Source organism: Drosophila biarmipes, chromosome 2R (genome assembly GCF_025231255.1).
Source record: "Drosophila biarmipes strain raj3 chromosome 2R, RU_DBia_V1.1, whole genome shotgun sequence".
NCBI lineage: Eukaryota > Metazoa > Arthropoda > Insecta > Diptera > Drosophilidae > Drosophila > Drosophila biarmipes.
Genome location: NC_066615.1, coordinates 20564860 through 20582342, shown reverse-complemented (window position 1 = coordinate 20582342; position 17483 = coordinate 20564860). Strand labels below are relative to the sequence as shown.

The following is a 17483-nucleotide window of genomic DNA, read 5'->3' as shown; positions in this document are numbered from 1 at the left end:
GTGTCTCCGAGGTATGGCAGCGCCGTTCGCTTCGCTGCGAGGAAAAACACAAAATAAAAACTAATATGAATAAAGTGAAGCAGAAATAAAGTGCAATAATCGTCCGAGCAGAAGACGTTCAAAGTGCAATACACCATGGCCGCAAAGTAAGTGCATTTGATAAGACTTCACACACAGTGCAAAAACTTTCGTTTGCGGGGGTGCATGTGTGTATGTGTGTGGGCGGCGCGCTGTGTATGTGGGGGTATTTTGTGTTTGTTTTGGGCTGCAGCCTCCGCCCCGCAGCCACCCAGCGCCGCCCCCCGCCCACTCGATTTGCATTCACATACACAGAAAGTGGGAAGAGGAAGAGGTCAGAGATTGGTATCGATTTCGAGCGGTGAAATTCACGAATGTCAAAGTTCAAATGGCTTGGCAAACCGGTAAAATGTCAACTGGAATTGGATTTCTCTTATTAGAGTGTTTAAAAAAATAATTATATTCCCAAACATCTCTTGCCTCTCGGGCCCAATTCTCTTTGGGAATTCCCTTTAGAAAGAACGGGATTCCATTCTACACCAACAAATATCTTCACAATATAAGATTGTATCTTAAAATCTTTTTAAATTCTTTTCTTTTGACATCTTGATCTCTTAACGTTTCATTTTAATATTAAGCTTTAAATATTTCATAAGTATTTCGTTTATGTCAATAATAATGTTATATTAGAATAAAAGAGCTATAGATATGAAATAATTTCAATCTCATTCTATCAGGGCAGAATTTTTTGTTGATTGGGGGCTGTGTCGGTTAAAATAAGCTATATTTTTCCAATTTCTATTAGAAAATATGTGCACTTTAAAAGATATTTACATAAAACATTTCCACACATATGTATTTATATGCAATGGACAATAGCCTTGTCGATTTGGCTGATAAAACCACTATAAAAACATTAGTACTTAACAATTTTATATTTTTCAAGATATTTCCCTCACTTGGATGTTTAAAATATAATATTTTGTAAACAACTTAAGTTTAGTTTTAAAAATGTTTTCTTTTCCATATTTTAGTTTATAAATTAAAGTCTTACTTAAAGGGTAAAGTCTTAATGCCGCTTGATTTGATTGATTGATTGACTTTGACTTGTCAATATTTGAATTTTATTTAAGCTCATAAGAGATAAAGTAAATATTTGAAAGATCTGCTAGTAACGAATCGCACCATGAAGATAATATTTTTGTAGAGGCAAAATTAAAATCTGCAAAAAAAGTCTGATAGAAACACTTGTTCCACTAATAGGGAAGTATTTGTATTACTTATTTAAACTACGGTTTGGTTCAGATTCCGCCTTTTATAGGCACCTCGGCACTTTCGTCATTAGTATCATAAAAGAATTCCCAATAGAGAAACTTAAAATTTGAAGGTTCATATGCCAAGGTGATGCAATTTTGAAAAGAAAGTCATCGATTGATAAGAATCGTCGCTTCCTGCAGTCTTATATTTCTTTTTAGAAATCATAATAAGTTTGGAAAATTTAAAATAAATGTATCACCATGCAGATTACAACATATTTAGGAAACATATCTCTTACTTAGAAAAATGATACTTTAACGCTTTCTACTTTGTTTAATTCTGTACGTTTTTATGTATTTATTTTAGTTGGAGTTTTTTATTTAAAATGTAATTATACCACAGAGTTTCTAGGGTCAAAACCCTATTAGTCATTCACAAACTTAGTCGAAAGTGTAAGAATCTCGCGTAGCAACGGCTGGACGGTTGGGATTCCCTCTAGAAGTGTCGAACGGCCAGGTGTTTGGTTTGATGGCGAAGCCATGATTATGCTTTTTCGGCGGAGTGCAGTGGGCATGATGTAAATTAATTTGAAGCAAGTTAATTGTCACTCGGAAGGCTAGCAACTGGTTTTCGCACGACGTGCTCATTTTATTGTGTTCCCTGGCCAATCGCCTTATAGGATGGGAATTTTGCCGCCATTCGATAAATACTACATACATGTCGAATTAGTGGGTGGACTGAAGTGTTTCCCGTGAAGCAGAAGTGTGATTTTTTTGTATCTTCAACGTCAAAATCAAAACTTGTTTGCCACTTAATTATACCAGCCTTCGTTTTGGGCTCAGAACTGACCAGGCGGTCGCGGGTTCAGATAGTTTTCATTCGACCACAGACGGGTCATCATGTCTCGCAGCCTGTGCGCGGTGAGTTGTGGATATCTGCAAATCTGAATCGGGCAACAAAATATTGATTATAATGTAACTTAGCTTCTGGCGATTCTCATTGTTCACCTGGTTAACGCGGCCCCTCAAAACTTGCCCACAATCGTTCCGCAAATCCGCACCAATGGCTTCCAGCTGGAGCCCCTCAACCAGGAGTACTTTCTCAGGTAGAGCTATGCGAACTCTCCAAACGAAAGGTCTTCATTTGGTCAGTTTCTTCTTTCAGAATCGAACATCCGGGTGGCACTATTCGCCAGGAATCGGTGAAGCAGAATGAAGCGGGGAACCTGCAAGTTACCGGAGTGATCAACCAGCCCTTCGAGGATCAGGGTGCCAATTTGGTGCTCACCTACGAAGCGGGGCCCAATGGATACGTTGCCAAATACAGCTTTGGCAAGGGTCCGCCCACGCCGCCTCCTCAGACCCCGCTCTTCCTCAGCCCCGCTGCCCTGAAAACCGCAGCTGGTTAGGTTTTTAACTAATATAAATATAATTTAGGTAGAATAATACTTTACGAGCTTGCCACAACCGCTCTCTACGGAATTTATACAACTACTAATAGAACACTTTGTGACAATCCTCAAGGAAAACCCAACTGAAAAACACCATAAATTAAATAATAGTTTATTAACATATGGTCTTACATAAATTATTATAAATTACAGAATATGTCTGTAAAACTTTATGACTTCATAATGGGGGCCAAAAAAAACCCAAAAGGGAAACTCGGTCAATCTTTGGGTAGACAAAATCAATTTGGGAAGCCAAAGACATCCGCTTTATTGAAACGATTAGATGTTTACCATTTTTGACTTTTGGAACTAGTTTCCAACGTAGTTTCAAACTAATAATTTTTCGGACTAATGTTTAGCCTCGGTACAACTAAAAGAAGTGCACCTCATCCCGTTCTTTAAAATTTTTAACATACCAAAAAATGTACATAAATATTTTTAAATATTTTTTATTCAATGGTACATACCTGTGAGTTCTGGTCATTAAAAAAAATGTATTTCTTATTTAGAAGCGCATCGTATACCAACCACTCAATACCGCTTTTAAAGTGTGAATTAACGATTCCAGTTTTAGACTTGTATTAGGTTATTAGTGTTTTGTTTCTGTTTGCTAGCTGCAGCTTGGTATTTCAAGATGCCAGTCGCTGCCCAACCACCAAAAGATCATAATGGCTGGGATATTGTTTAGTTCCGTGAGTTCCTCTCAGAAGTTTGCAATGCAAATCGCTTAACAATATGTGTGTTCTAGGTGATTTTGACTTTGAGTCTGAGTGTGGTAACTTCGGCCCCTGCACTCGTGCCTTCTCTCAACGACAATGGAGTTATTTTAGTTCCAACCGATAATGGTTATTACCTGAGGTAAATTGTGAAGCGTAATCGGTGAACACATTAAAGAACTACCATCTTGTAGGATCGATATTGGGGGAACGGGGCGAGAGGAGACCGTAGAAAAGATTGCGCCAGAGAAGCTTCAAGTTAGGGGATCGTACGGACAACCCTTTCCAGGATCCCAGTATCTCCTGGTCACCTATGAGGCCGGACCCAACGGCTATGTGGCCAAGTATAGCCTGTCTGAAATTCAAACTCCGGTTCAGCACCTACCACCCTCAGTACTAAAAACGGCCGCCGGATAAAAAAATTGTGAAATTAGAAAACAACAGTTTGTTATAAGGACAAGGTCTTTGTTTTTATACTTCGATCTAGTTTGGGAAAATAACTTATACTTAGCTTTTATGATTTATAATAATGAAGCCACTCTGAATACCTTGAAGGTCAACAGCTGTTAAAACAAACATATTACTTATTCACTAAAAGAAAAAAGAAGTAATAATATAGTTGAAGACCTCGACTATCATATACCTCTTACCCAGCAAACCAATTTAGAGCAATGATCCGATATCTATTATATAATATAACATTATAATATTTTTTCGATTTGCGAGTGAAACGAAAAAAACCAATTTAATACAATTACACAAAATATAAGGTATAATTTAAAAGCAGACGGCCTCGACTATCATATACCTCTTACTTAGCAACCAATTTAGAGCTCATGGTTCGAAATTTAATTTATAAAATATTTTTGAATTGCAAATAAAACAAATATTACCCTATTAGCCTATGAGAATCCACTGATATTTATTTTTAAAAATTATGTTCGATTTTCAGTACTCTCTCTATCCCAAAATGTAAGATATTCAACAAATTGGGCATAACATATTTGATAAATAGAGTACCCCATAATTGTAACTTTGGTGTACCCAAAGCCTCTCAAACTGTACAGCTGAATACAACCCACGATAAGTGTTTTGTCGACTTCGTTACCCTCTGGAACTGGAATCGATACCTTTGGCATTGAGGTGGTCGCCAGTTCGATTCCATACAGTATTTGAGAGTCTGGCACTCAAACCGCCGCTCAACCGCAGTGATAGAAATACGAAATTCGTAATTCTCGGAGCTTTCACCTCACTTCTCACCTGCTCGTGAGCGGAATTCTGATCACGCTCTCGTATCACCCAACGTACTTCGTATAGTCTGTCGTATCAGGCAGCTGGGCCACATCACAGTCAGACAGTTGGCATTGTGCGGCGGTATTGGCTTGTTGACTTATCAGAATCGGCGGTGGTTAATTGTGATAAGGAGCCAGCGATGCATTACTAACATTGGAAGCTCCCAAGTTATCCAGATTGCTGACCTTTCTGGCAGAATGTTCAAGGACTGGCGTAAGACCAGCCCCAAGCGATGGAAGAAGGTGCAGCAGAGGCAAACGAAGATGATCCTGGCAGAAAGGTTCTTTAAGCCCTTTACTTAGTTATATTCCAACTCTATCATAGTCAAATAGTGCTAAATACTGCCAAAAACAATTGTTTAGGCTACAAGGAATAATTTTCAAGTGCCTATGTGCATTCCGGTTTTGCTTATGTACTAGTAATATCAAATCTGGAATAAGGTTCGAAATACCCCTCATTTTTAGACAGAAAAAAGCTATACGATTAAAACAAAAGTGGATTAACGTACTTGTATTGTTGGATCACTTGTTTGTGACGTATACAGAGATTGATTGATAAACTCACTTATCCATTACCCATCCTATTTATTACTCACAGGGAGACGATGATAGTGTTTGTCTACGACGCGGAGTGTCTGACGGATGAGGCGGATGATCCCATATCAGCGGTTCTGTACTTCCACCCCAGCTGGGTCTCCGACTCCCAGAAGGTGGCTCTGTGCGGACAACTAATGGGCACCTCGTACTTCCTCAAGGATTGTTTCTTTAATCCGCGCATCCTGGCTTTACAGAATGGCAAGTTTGTGCTGAAGGAGTTTGGACGTTTCATCCTGGTGAGATGTTAAATAAATTCCATATTACAATGTTATTAACAAGTTATATTTCTATTGTTAGGCCATTGGCACTGATCGGAATATCGGCGATCAACTGCTGGAGCACCGCGCCGATTTGCTGAGTTCCTTGCTCAAATTCTTCCACCGTGATGTGCAGACCCTGTATGCTCAGTACGCTGCACCGCCCGCCCTGAACCGCCGGAATCTCAGCGAGAAGCTGTACCACATCTTCGAGACATATCTGCCCATGCTGCAGCGTAATGGAAACACCTTTCAAAACGTCCCCAGATTGCGAATGCCGAAGGTGAGTGGTTAGAGTCATGTAAGCCAGAGATTGAACTAATGGATATGTCCTTTCAGACGGCCAGTCACATATTCCTGGAGGCTATACAAACGCTACAGAGCTGCCAGCAAACGAAGGGAATCCTAGGCGGTGCAATACTCTATCACAACAAGTGAGTTGGTCTGGCTGTTGTTTAAGGAACAACTTAACTATATGTACACTATACCTTCCAGAGTGGTGGCCTCCCAGCTGAGCGACATGGTGACCAAGCACCTGGTGCTCACAGATCCCCTGCACATCCGCACAGCCGCCGAGCACGTGTCCAATCCTCCTGAGTTCCACGTTCCCAACGGCGTTCAGATGCTGGTGGTTTACCTAGAGCATATGCAGTACCGTCAGTTGGTTGGCGAGGCACAGCGCGCCCAGAACCTGCAGATGAGCACGGCCCAGCTGTCCCAGAGCGGCATGCCATTTCAGTATGCCAAGCGGAAGATAAAGCGGGACAAGTCACTGATCTTCACCCACATACCCGAGGAGGAGCACGCGCCAGAGCAGCAATGCGCCGGGGGAGCCGGGCAAATGCCACCAGCCAGACCCAAATCCATGCGCCCCACTCACCTGCCGTTGCGCATAAAGAGCATGCAGAGCAAGGAGCTGCCGGAGTCTGGCATTGCATCGATCAACTTTGATGAAACCGACTCGTATCCCCAGTTCATTGGTCGTACCAGTGTGTGCAACACTCCCATGACCGAGAATAAGGTTCTGCCGGTGGCGAATGTAATGTCCATTTGCGCAAATCCCGAAGATGAGGGCAAAGAGGAGGACGTTCACAATTCCAATGGCAAGACACATTCGCGACGTAATTCTCTGAAACTGGATGTTGAGAAGTTCTTCCAGAACTTTATCAGTAATCCAAATAAGCAGCTGACGCGGCGCAAATCCTCGGCGGATCTCCAGGATGCTCTTCGCGCCATCTCCAAAAAACTGAACAACTTTACGCATGGCTTCAAGACCGATGTGAATCGGAATGGAAGCGGTGATGGCGACGCCTCCTCCAGCTCGCCGGACTTCATAGAGAGTGACGAGAAGATCACTTCACGGACCATAAGCGATCCCACCTATCCGGTTTTTAACACCAATGGCCAGCAGATCTCGCGCAGCCTGTTCCAGCAGTTCCTCGATCAGTATCGCAAGTTGTGGGGTGTGGCCAGCGAACAGGCGCATGAGGATGCCGAGCTGGCCGCTCTGGTAGCAGAGTTCCAGGAGTTCAACGCCGAGATCCAGAAGCTGGACGAGCACATGAGGCAGCAGGCAGCGGAGGGTTCCGCCGCCGATCGAAATCTCAATGTGTCTGCTGCCAAAACGCCGCTGGACAAGCGATCCATGACGCTGCCACTGAAATCAGCAGGAGAGGCCACTTTCGGAGAGCGTGCATCTGGACGCGGTGGTGCCGGAGGAGTACCTCTGACACCCCTGATGGCCAAACTTTCGGTACTGGCTCTAAGTGAAGCAACGCCCATTGAGATTCAAACTCCCCTGACAAGCAGCAAAGTTTTCCCACGTCGCAGTTCCCTTAAGTGCGAGGATGCAGTCGATGCTCTGGCTGCAATGTCCACCGCTCCTGCCCAGCCCCCGGAACCCATTCAACCCGATGGCCTGCAGCGAACGGAACTCTACATATGTGGTCAGCAGAATATGACCTTGCTCTTGCTCATGGAGGAGGGCACTTGTCAGCAGCAGCAGGTGGTGCAGAAGATGGTGAGTGGATTGTTGGTTAATCTTGTTTAAACTCAGCTAGTAACTTACGGTGTTTCTTAAATGTAGTTTGACATCTGCGTGGCCAAGTTCCCGCACATGGAATCTCAATTGAGTCAGACTCTAAACGTAAATGTAGAGGGCGATAACCGCGATGGGGGCGACTACAGCTTCATGTGCGTCGACTCCAAGTGGGATGTGCTGCAGCGCAATGGCCCTTGGAATCCCCTAGAGCTTAACATTCTGGAGAGCATGCACTCCATACATTCCAGTGGTCATCATCTCACAGATTTGATCTTGAGGTAAGCTTGGATTGAATTGCCCTAAAGGATTTTATTAATAATACAATACTTTAAAGATCCCACGATTCCGTCTACTATGGCCACAAGAACGGGAGGACCGAGTTCTTCTACAAGGAGCCCACTCATCAGATCCACGGCATACCACCGCCCTCGGATCCCATTGGCAACATACAAATGCGCGCCAAGTCGCGCCTGGAACGTGATCATTCCTACATGTTGTTCTAGACTGGACACTGGATCGTATATTATAAACATATTGAATACTCGCATGCTTAGCCAAAAACAGATAATGTTAACGGGGACACCAGATAGTCTGGAGGATAGTCCCCGAAAATAGCCAACTTTATGCCATCCGCTGTTATTTACTTTGCGATCTCTGGCTGATTCCCGCGCGAGTCCTCGATGGTGGTTGGAATAATGATGCCATATCATATACAACACAAACCAAGGGAGCCCAATTTTAAACGATCTAAATTATACTTCGACTTTTATACGAAAACAATTTACAAGAAGCATTGCCGACCTTTTCAGCCGCCAATCCAAAGGACTCACGTAGGAAACAAAAAAGAAGAGAGTTTTTAATGAGCCGCTTTCAGCCAACGAGTTATTATTATGCCTTGTTTTATCTTTCACTTGATTGATGTAAAGTACAAAAATGTTTTAAGCTTTGTTTACAATGTCCAGCACTGTTGTTTAATTTATAAGCTTGTAACCTACGCAATTATTTTAATTATTTAGCATTGCTCTGACCGAAGGATGCCACATTTTGCACTGATTTCGTAAGCCAAAGAAATTAAATCGAGAGGTTTTAATTGTAAATATAATACAAAATTAGATTCGTTTAGGTGGAATTATTTGTAACTAACCTAGAGTTCAGGCCATTCCGTTCTGTCCAGATGAAAACATATACTTATCTTAGCTGTTTCTCATTATCAAATACTAAGCGCTTTGTGCCAATTTTAAATGCAGGTCAAATGCTAAAAACCGTCGAATGTTAAGGAACGTGAGAGCGAATGTTTTTAACCATAAAAAACAGTTTAAACAGTGCACTGGTGTGAAAGCAAACAACTATTTTGAGAGTTTTGCGTTGACTTAGCTTAAATATACATAAATACAAGATACATAAATACCTAAACGACATTATTTATATATAAATATTCATATATGCCACAGAGACAGCTATTGTTTTTGTAGATTTTCAAGAATAAACCGACAAACCGTTGTCTATGTCTGAGAAATACTTTCGAGTTTAACTCTCTGCGATCTAAGATTAAGGCTAAGACTAAGGCATTTTCATCACAATCCAAGGAACTCGACCGTAATACTTGTAGTAGTAGTAATCGTAGGCAAGCTTGCCCAGGATGAGGAGAATGAGGCTGGCCAGGACTCCGTTCAGCCAGTCGATGGGGTGGATGTGGGAGTCACTCTCCACGCTAATGTTGCACATCTCCTGCCTGCTGAGGGTCAGCACCTTGGCCAGCAGCTGGTCGTCGTCCAGGCGGTAGGTGCAGCTCACGTTCCAGGCGTCCCGCACGAGATCCTTGTACTTGGTCAGCAGCTCTCGCATCCGGCTGCCAAACTTGCAGGTGCAGTGCCAGGGATTCCGGCTGAGCAGCAGCAGGTTGGCGTTCTCGTTTTCGTCGAGAGCATTGTCGAAGGCGTAGACGTGCAGCTTGCGGAGATTGTTGCCGCGCAGGTTGAGCAGCCGGAAGTTCTGCAGCCAAAAGGTGTCCTCCAGGTTGTCCACGTTGGAGATCTGGTTGTTCTCCAGCTGCATGTCCACCACGTGGCGGTAGTGCGGATTGTCCCGGAGAGGGTTTATGTCGGTGATCTGTTAGAAAATGAAACATAAATAAAAATGTTGACCAAAAGGAAAATTATAGTTTCTTTACTTTTAGCTTTTGGGTTTGATTCAAAAACATTTAGAAGGCTTGATTCAAGTCAAAGACATGTCTAATTGGGGCCCCACAAACCAATAGGATTTTTAAATACATTTTAATGCCCTAATAGGTGTCTAAAAGTATGCAGTGCTTAAGGTATAGATGTTTTTTCCAAATAATTTTATTGTTCAAATATATTGTTGCATACTTTTGAGCACCTAAAATTAAATTTAAAAGGAATTTCAAAGCCTTAGTCGGCTGTGTAGCATCCCTTGTTATTAAAACTGTTTCTCATTATTCTATAAAAAATGTTTTGCAAGTTCAATGATTGTTAATCTTATTATAACCCAGTATCTTACCATATTATCATTGATGACTAGGGTGGTGGTGTTTTCTGGCAAAAACGCAGGCAGGCGATGGAACTGCAGATGGGAGCAGTTGACCGTATAGAGGGGAATGTGAGTCTTGGGCAAGATGTGGTGCATCAGGCAGCTGCAGTTCCTCAGATCCTCGTGGGACTGGCACTGCTTCTTCAGCTCCTGAAATGTAATCATTAGTAGGCTGGGTTCAGTGTTATCCGAATAATACCCACCAATTTATAATGCATCACTATGAGCATCTGGCGCTCCTTGTACTTCCGATCCATGCATATAAGCTCATCCCGATCCACCACCAGTCTCCCCTTCTCCGGCTGCAAGAGCATCCACTTGAAGTTCCTCGTGCAGTTCCACGGATTCCCCGCCAGATAGAGTTGCTCGAAATTGCGGGGTAGCAGCAAGGGACCATCCAGTTGGATGAGCTGGTTCCATCGCAGGTCCAAAACCTTGAGGGGATGCACTCGCTTGAAGGTCCGGGATGAGATGTATGTGAGATTCGTCCACGATATGTTGATGGTCTGCAGATCCGACATTTCAGGGAAGTCGAACTTGAACTCGGTGAAGCCGCTGTATTCGATGGTCAGGGATCGAAGGCGGGGCAGCTTTTGGAGGTCCCTCAGATGGTTGAAGCCATCCTTGGGCCAGCCGCAGAGGAGCATCTCCAGCGCGGGCTGCCCTCTGCTCAACTTTCCAGAGTGGCTGCAGTGGGAAAATCAAGTTTATTTATTTAATTTACTCAAGTAAAGGTAATTTAAGATTAAAACTGATAAGCAAACTAGGGGGCTTACGTATAGTGTACCGTGAAAATGAAACTAATAAGTACCATGAGGGTAGCAAAATAAATAAATAAGTACCTTGAGAATAGAAATTCTGGATTATAAAGTAAAGTACTATTAAATTATATTTCATGAAGGAAAGTGGAGGTTATCGACTTGATTATATTATAAGAAGTTTTTTCGATTGTAGAAAAGTTATAAAATCCAAAATTAATCTCTATAAAGATTTAGGGGTCTGATGATGATTATATCATAACGTATGTCAGGTGAAAAGACTTGGATTATATTATTTATAAAGTGATTTCGTTTCTACAAAGCATTAATATTCTGAATTTAAAGAAAAAGGAAACATTATATTTCCAATGATTGTATTTCACATTTAAAATTGCAATGATCTCTGTTTGTATTTTAAATATAAATACACAGGTAAACAGAGGTCAAAAAGTACTCACTTCAGAGCCGCCAGGTTGTTCATGCCGCCATAGCACTTTAGAGGTCCATTTCGGGAGGGCCTCGAGCAGTTTCCGGCCGCCGCCTCCGGAGCAGATGACCAGTCCAAGCAGCTGCTCGGAGCGGCGGGCCTGGGAATGCTTCTGGTGGCGATGGTGGCCGGCAGAGTGCTCGTCTCATGGCCCTCGTCCGTGACTCCGAGGCTCAGTCTAAGTAACAGATAATTGGTGGGTAAACAAACGTCTATCTCATGATGCTATTTCCGGCCCAGACAGCCCTCAAATTGGTGATAATTTGGCCGCAGTACGACTCTCGCTTAGGGCCAACTTGATAAGCAGACGCCAGGTAAGTCTTAATTGCCTGGGGAAAACACAGATACGGGGATACAGATACTAACTCTGTTTTTCTGCCCGCGCAGAGATCAGATAAATTAGCTTGGCCCAGATTGCTTTGGTAGCACAACTGAAGAGTTGAGAAATTCCAAAGACCATGTTCTATTTTCTCTACCTTCAAAAATAGCCAAGTAGCATCTCCTGTGTTCGGTTTTAGGCACTGCAAACTGCTTCTAGCCAACCGACTTGGGCAAATATATCACCTAATCTGAGCGGTAGCTCCTCTCCGGGCAGTAGGCATACCTGCGTAGTATGGAAATCTTGTTTGCCCTGTCTATATGGCGGTTATATTAGCAGGCGGAGAGCCGAAGTATATCACATGATGCCCATTTAGCACATCTCGAGGTGCTATTTCACAGGTTGACAGACGGCGGAGTCCGGAATATTTTCAAAGACACGTATTTGCAATTGAAAAGTGACTTCTCCACTGGAGTGTATTTCCCCGAGTAGGGATAGGTCAGTGGAAACTTTGGGTATATGTCTATTGGTCTGTTTCCGAAACAAATTATCCGCTGAACATATATCAACGGAGGCTGCCAAAAATACGCCGGAAAAATACATACATCATCATTTAATATACCCCGGCGCGTTTTCCTGGGGTACTAAGTGGTCTAACTGACAATTAACAACTTGCCTTCCAGGCGTTAAACTCAACAATACAAACAGTGATATATAATAACACCGAAAATATTTACCCAAAATGCCACGAGTAATGGCAGTTCGGCAGCAGCTTTGTTTGCTTTGAAGTGGTAGTGTTTTGGGAACGACAAATATTTAATTCGGTTGGTTTTCAGCTTATGTGCTCGATAAGGCCAAGATCCTGGCTGACAGAATCGACACTCTTTCTCCGAGTGACGTGGGCTCTCAATTATCGTTGATTAACATTGGCGAATTCGAGGGGTACACAACAACAGACGACCAGACCTGTATTTTAAATATTTTCTGAAAACCAAAGTTTCGTATTTATCCCAAGAAGTTTCCCTGGTTCGCTAAAATGTTTACCAAGCGTACAACATGGCGTATGCGTGACAACAAGTCATGTCAAATTTCAATTGAAAAGTATGCCCCAAGACATTTTTCAGTTGACTTTTGATCTTTGCAACAATTGGCTTGCTATTCCATTTAGACAATCAAATCGGTTGAGTGAGAAATTCGTGATAGTCATAAATTCCTTTGTATAAGAAATGTGACAGTAAGTATCAACAAGATTTTATCTACTGCCATTTCATTTTCTACGGTTGAAAATACGTTTATCACTTCCCCATTGACAATAAATCTGCTTATAAATACGTCACGACGGCTATCAATTGTCTTTTAATACTCATTGAGATTGCGGATAACTGACAAAAAATAAATGAGATCACAAACATGGCGAGAAATATTGGCAAAACCCTTAAATTTATTTATTTATAATAGCAAACGCGAGCAGATCTGGGAGGAATTTCGTGCTTTATATCATTTTGATTAGGCAAACCTTTCTATAGCCTGCGATGCGATAAGAATTTTTAAATTAAAGACAATACCCTTGCTTGGGGGAGCGATAAAGGGGAATTGAATTGTCGGCTTCTTTCGCCCCTGTTTTGAATGTTGAGGAAGTTGACACCTTAGAACTTTATGGCCCTAATTGCCTCTTGAGCTAATAGAATATTAAACTGGGTTGCTTCGCAGCAGGAATACACAACTGCCATATCTTATTCTCAAGAACTGCAAACAGTCATATGGAAACTAGCTATATATTTCCAGTGAACTGTATGATACTCCATTCCACTTTGCCCTGTCTAGTCTTTATATGAACCATAAAAGCCAATCAGTTCGATTTGATTTTGCACGGCGATAAGTAACTTATAAAAGATTTACCATGGACTATAACCCACATATGGCTGGCCTGGCCCGGAATAGGATTTAGTAGGTTTATTAATAAACCCCCCGAGTGCTGTAAACATCTGATAACATCGGCCCACATAGCTGGCATTACATTAAATTACACATACGCCGCGTGGTCCCTTGGAGATTTACCTTATGGAGAGCAGGCAAAACAGCCAAAAACATTTCGCCGCCCCTCTTTGAAACACTCTGCTTGCCATGTTAATTTCCAGGTATTTTTCAATATTTATTTCAAGACTGTTTATCCGAGTTGCGAGTTGTTTTCATGCAGAATATTCCATTGTCACGATCGGCTTCTGCAGATGGTCTGTCAGATCGAATCGTTTCGGCTTTGCCAGTCGCTCTTACGTTAAAAACATAATCAAAATTTGTTATTTTCCACGCTTCGCCGTTTAATCGCCACGCATCCGCGTATCTATCCGCACTGTGCTACTTTTCTCGCGTTTGAAGTTCAAATGCGGCGCGAACGCGAAACGCTGGCGCTTTTGCCGTTTCTTCTTCTGCCCCGGAGCGGGCATTATATTATATTTTCTGACGCCCGAGATCTCCAGCGGCGAATCAGCTGACAGCGAGAGTGATACAGACTTATCAATAGAGCGCTCTCCACATTTTATTTGGGGGCTCGTTTCGTCCGAAAGCAGCTGTTGAATTCGCCATGGCGGCGGGGGGCTGATTTACGATCAATGTCAGGGTCGCTTCACGTGGTTTTCTATTCATCATACACTGGGCGAAATCCATCTGTCAATCGCCAGGTGAATCATCTTCATCTGCTAGCTGGTTCATTGGCATACAAATTGCTTATAATTTGGTCTATCACCGAACAGCAACCAATTTGTACCCTTTAATGGCCTCGGCTGCAAAATAAAAGTAATTAACAATCATATGACAATGAGCTATCATTAATCGTCTGTATTTGTACACCAAAAAATATACATTTAATTTGGGGGCTAAACTAGGGAATATAGTTAACACAAACCGTTGACTAGGATGTGTGTGTTGGGGTGCAATGCGTGTAAATAGGTTGACTAAAAGTTGCGTGGTCTAGTTATTGACAATTATTTGGTTTCGAGTTCCCAGCTAGGTGCGTGTGCATTGTACTTTTTAATGCTGCAGGCAGTTTTACCAGAGCTCTGAGCTTCTTTGGACCGGTGAAATGCATCGACATTGATATACGATAACTATATACACAAATATGCGTATGTTAATAGATATTTTCTATGAAAGCCAGCCGCGAGGCCGTGAAGGTACAATTTGCCTGCATTCTGTCTGTAGACTTATCTAGTTGCTTAGTGGAAAACTCAATCAATATCGCCACCCTCTGTGGCAGCATCGCCCGCCGCCTCGTTTGCTCCACCTCCACTGGTATTGTGGATTTTCTCATTGGTCTCAGCCTGCTTTTGGCGCTCGTAGGCGCGAACATCCTCGAGGGTCATGCCGTGCCATTCGTCCAGCCAAGCAAAAGCCTGCCTATGGCCCAGGAGGAGTATCTCCCTAATACCGCGCTGTATGAAGTCCTCCACCTTGGTCTGCAGACCCCAAACCTCGAAGCTGGCGTGGACCACCTTGTAGGAGCACATGATGGGTTTGTCCGTCTCTCGCCAGCCCTCGACAAGTGGTCCGCGATCTGGCAATATAATTTGTATTAATACAAAGAACTCTCTTATTAAATCTTTCGATTACTTGTCTTTTCAGATTTGTAGAACTTGGGGTCCTCCTCCTTCTTATAATGCTTGGCACTGACATCGTCAAAAGCTATATCCAAGTGATCCACAGTCCGCACTTTCAGCTCTTCTTCCGTGAGATCCAAGCACTGTCAACATAAGCTTTATTAATAAATAATTTGTTTGGTTCTTGAGTGGGTATTACGTTTTCTGTGCAGCCATTATTGTCCTCATACTTGGTTTTGATGAGCACATTTAACTTGGGTATGAAGGAACACTGTAAGGAAGCAATTGGTTAGCGAAGGACAACCAAAATAGACGAAGTGCAATTACCGTGTATTCTATTTAGGTTCCAGCCGATTGCGTTGCAATCGCAGCACATGAAATTATAACGTATTAAAAATAAATCAATAAGCAAGCTCATCAAATATAGCTCAAGTGCGTCTGGTGTTTATTTTGGGCTAGAAGTGTTAAAATATATACTCCCCTGTGAGGAGCACCTCAAAATACAGTACCCCTAGGAATTAACCATAAATCACAATGCTTATTTAGATTAGTCAAGCGTTTTAAGAGCTTATGATAGCAAAGTTATAGCAAACATGGAAATGAGTATTGAAAGTTAAGATATCCTATCATAACATGACTCTTTTATAAGCAATCAATCAGATTTTCTGGATTCTCTGAATACAACTGGCTAAAACACACAATTGTAAACACAGAAAATGCAATTTTCCTTGTTTAGATAGTGGAACCATTACTTAGAAAGTAAATAAACCAGCTTTGTAATGGATTCCACCCCCAAAGTCAACGACCCAAAGCCAGAGCACTTCCCATTGAGTGCATGGCGCTCTACCGAGTGCATTGCCCACCATGTAATCTGATTTTATCAGCCTATGCGATGGGAAAAGCGACAGTTGTTAACAAATTGCCAGACGCAGATTGGAGGAGCACGCCATGGAGCTCCGATCCTGATCCCCATGAAAGCCTCCACATCGATGACGTGCCGACTAGGTGAGCAGGTGTGCGTTTAATGGGGCCTTTATCGGCAGACGTACCCCCACCACCATGGTAGATGATGGTCTGATGATAACGCGGAATTCTTGCCGGCCCCCATAAATGATGTTTTCTAAGTACCTCGCCATATGGCTGTGGTGAGAAGAAGGCAAGAGGGGAATCCCCGCCGCCGGAATACACAATTGGTTTAAAAATAGCCTGGGATGCGCAGTAAGTGGTGGTGGGTTAGCGCGCCACTGCTCACCTGTTAGCGTGTAGGGATAGTAGTTCCAGGACTTCTCTATCACATAGAAGACGCGCGGGCAGATGGCCTGTATCCAGTAGGGCAGTCGACTATGAAATAGAGTGTAATCTTTAGTGGACCATCCGGAGCAGTATCCTCAGCAGGAAATCCCACCTGGACAAGTGGATGTGCTTCTCCGTGTACTGGCCCTTGCCGTGGACGGGGTCCTCGCAAGGCTTGTTCTCCACCACCTCGACGCCCTCGCCCTCCTCCGATTGCTCCAGACTGTGGCGCGCTATCATATAAAGCTGCCCGATCTTATACTGCCGAGAGATGAGTGAAAAACGTTAATTGCCACTGTGTGAAGGTGGGATTTGGGGGCAGGCACTCACCTCCTCCACGGTGAGCGGCATGCACACGCGGTACTCCTTGGTCAGCACCATTTCTTTGGCGGTTGCGGCTGCCGGAGGAAATCCAAATCAAAACTTTTAACGTTACGCAAAGCGACACACACGCGACGCAACGGCCAAACCAACAACAAATACGCAGTGTGACCAGCTAGTTAGTCTTTAAAAAGCATTTGCGATTCGGATAGTGCCAAATGGTGGGAAACTTGAACGACGACTTAGCAGTGTCACAACCCATAAGGGATACCCTTGATATAAAAATATTTGATATATGCAGCCGCTATAAATTTATTTTAATAATTAATAAACTTTAAAAATAAATTTAAATAATTATTTTTTGTAAACTTAATAATTGATAGCTTCATTTATTTATAATTTGACTAATCGGGTTTACGTGACCTGGTTTCTTTTATTATGATTCACTAATTAACAATATTATTAATTTTGATTTATACCAATACATATACAAGCTTACTTTATAATTACGCCCACAAAAATAGGGAACTGATATCG

At 42.6% G+C, this 17483-nt stretch overlaps 5 protein-coding genes across 7 annotated transcripts; 3 read left to right on the top strand and 2 right to left on the bottom strand.

Moving 5' to 3' along the window:
- The first annotated feature begins 2 nt into the window (after window positions 1–2).
- Window positions 3–9144, top strand: LOC108022632 (uncharacterized). 2 transcript variants are annotated; one of them, XM_017091687.3, is made up of 7 exons: window positions 3–146; window positions 5332–5566; window positions 5628–5870; window positions 5927–6021; window positions 6083–7607; window positions 7674–7906; window positions 7963–9144. In XM_017091687.3, exons 1-7 carry the CDS (start codon window positions 136–138, stop codon window positions 8129–8131), a joined length of 2511 nt encoding a protein of 836 aa, XP_016947176.1. In that variant the 5' UTR covers window positions 3–135; the 3' UTR covers window positions 8132–9144. The 2 variants fall into 2 exon arrangements, with proteins under 2 accessions (XP_016947176.1, XP_016947174.1); XM_017091685.3 differs by lacking the exon at window positions 3–146 and adding an exon at window positions 4809–5014.
- On the top strand, window positions 2129–2844 carry LOC108022061 (uncharacterized). The gene is made up of 3 exons (XM_017090906.3): window positions 2129–2195; window positions 2259–2380; window positions 2440–2844. Exons 1-3 carry the CDS (start codon window positions 2175–2177, stop codon window positions 2681–2683), a joined length of 387 nt encoding a protein of 128 aa, XP_016946395.1. The 5' UTR covers window positions 2129–2174; the 3' UTR covers window positions 2684–2844.
- LOC108022060 (uncharacterized) lies at window positions 3326–4303 on the top strand. The gene is made up of 3 exons (XM_017090904.3): window positions 3326–3417; window positions 3474–3583; window positions 3636–4303. Exons 1-3 carry the CDS (start codon window positions 3394–3396, stop codon window positions 3856–3858), a joined length of 357 nt encoding a protein of 118 aa, XP_016946393.1. The 5' UTR covers window positions 3326–3393; the 3' UTR covers window positions 3859–4303.
- LOC108022633 (protein singed wings 2) lies at window positions 9142–14480 on the bottom strand. The gene is made up of 5 exons (XM_017091688.3): window positions 13798–14480; window positions 11392–11598; window positions 10379–10862; window positions 10146–10325; window positions 9142–9737 (listed from the first exon to the last, which is right to left on the bottom strand). The coding sequence occupies exons 1-5, from the start codon at window positions 13863–13865 to the stop codon at window positions 9189–9191; spliced, it is 1488 nt and encodes a 495-aa protein (XP_016947177.1). The 5' UTR covers window positions 13866–14480; the 3' UTR covers window positions 9142–9188.
- A 79-nt stretch (window positions 14481–14559) lies between these two features.
- LOC108022634 (cytoplasmic phosphatidylinositol transfer protein 1) lies at window positions 14560–17119 on the bottom strand. 2 transcript variants are annotated; one of them, XM_017091690.3, is made up of 7 exons: window positions 16956–17118; window positions 16738–16886; window positions 16585–16673; window positions 15660–15667; window positions 15532–15603; window positions 15346–15475; window positions 14560–15289 (listed from the first exon to the last, which is right to left on the bottom strand). In XM_017091690.3, exons 1-7 carry the CDS (start codon window positions 17004–17006, stop codon window positions 14964–14966), a joined length of 825 nt encoding a protein of 274 aa, XP_016947179.1. In that variant the 5' UTR covers window positions 17007–17118; the 3' UTR covers window positions 14560–14963. The 2 variants fall into 2 exon arrangements, 1 of the variants encoding a protein (XP_016947179.1); XR_007764045.1 differs by lacking the exons at window positions 14560–15289; window positions 15346–15475 and having other exon boundaries at window positions 15660–15787; window positions 16382–16673; window positions 16956–17119.
- Window positions 17120–17483: the final 364 nt, after the last annotated feature.

Excerpts from the sequence above, each read along its gene's own strand:
- LOC108022632 (XM_017091685.3), top strand. The coding sequence starts at position 4,932 with ATGTTCAAGGACTGGCGTAAGACCAGCCCCAAGCGATGGAAGAAGGTG. Across the intron at positions 5,015-5,331 it reads AAGATGATCCTGGCAGAAAG|GGAGACGATGATAGTGTTTG; the intron begins GTTCTTTAAGCC and ends TATTACTCACAG. Across the intron at positions 7,907-7,962 it reads CTCACAGATTTGATCTTGAG|ATCCCACGATTCCGTCTACT; the intron begins GTAAGCTTGGAT and ends AATACTTTAAAG.
- LOC108022633 (XM_017091688.3), bottom strand. The coding sequence starts at position 13,865 with ATGGCAAGCAGAGTGTTTCAAAGAGGGGCGGCGAAATGTTTTTGGCTG. Across the intron at positions 11,599-13,797 it reads TTTTGCCTGCTCTCCATAAG|ACTGAGCCTCGGAGTCACGG; the intron begins GTAAATCTCCAA and ends TCTGTTACTTAG. Across the intron at positions 10,326-10,378 it reads TAGTGATGCATTATAAATTG|GAGCTGAAGAAGCAGTGCCA; the intron begins GTGGGTATTATT and ends ATTACATTTCAG.
- LOC108022634 (XM_017091690.3), bottom strand. The coding sequence starts at position 17,006 with ATGGTGCTGACCAAGGAGTACCGCGTGTGCATGCCGCTCACCGTGGAG. Across the intron at positions 16,887-16,955 it reads TGCCGCTCACCGTGGAGGAG|TATAAGATCGGGCAGCTTTA; the intron begins GTGAGTGCCTGC and ends ATCTCTCGGCAG. Across the intron at positions 15,476-15,531 it reads ATAATGGCTGCACAGAAAAC|TGCTTGGATCTCACGGAAGA; the intron begins GTAATACCCACT and ends TTATGTTGACAG.
- LOC108022061 (XM_017090906.3), top strand. The coding sequence starts at position 2,175 with ATGTCTCGCAGCCTGTGCGCG. Across the intron at positions 2,196-2,258 it reads TGTCTCGCAGCCTGTGCGCG|CTTCTGGCGATTCTCATTGT; the intron begins GTGAGTTGTGGA and ends AATGTAACTTAG. Across the intron at positions 2,381-2,439 it reads AACCAGGAGTACTTTCTCAG|AATCGAACATCCGGGTGGCA; the intron begins GTAGAGCTATGC and ends TTCTTCTTTCAG.
- LOC108022060 (XM_017090904.3), top strand. The coding sequence starts at position 3,394 with ATGGCTGGGATATTGTTTAGTTCC. Across the intron at positions 3,418-3,473 it reads CTGGGATATTGTTTAGTTCC|GTGATTTTGACTTTGAGTCT; the intron begins GTGAGTTCCTCT and ends TGTGTGTTCTAG. Across the intron at positions 3,584-3,635 it reads GATAATGGTTATTACCTGAG|GATCGATATTGGGGGAACGG; the intron begins GTAAATTGTGAA and ends ACCATCTTGTAG.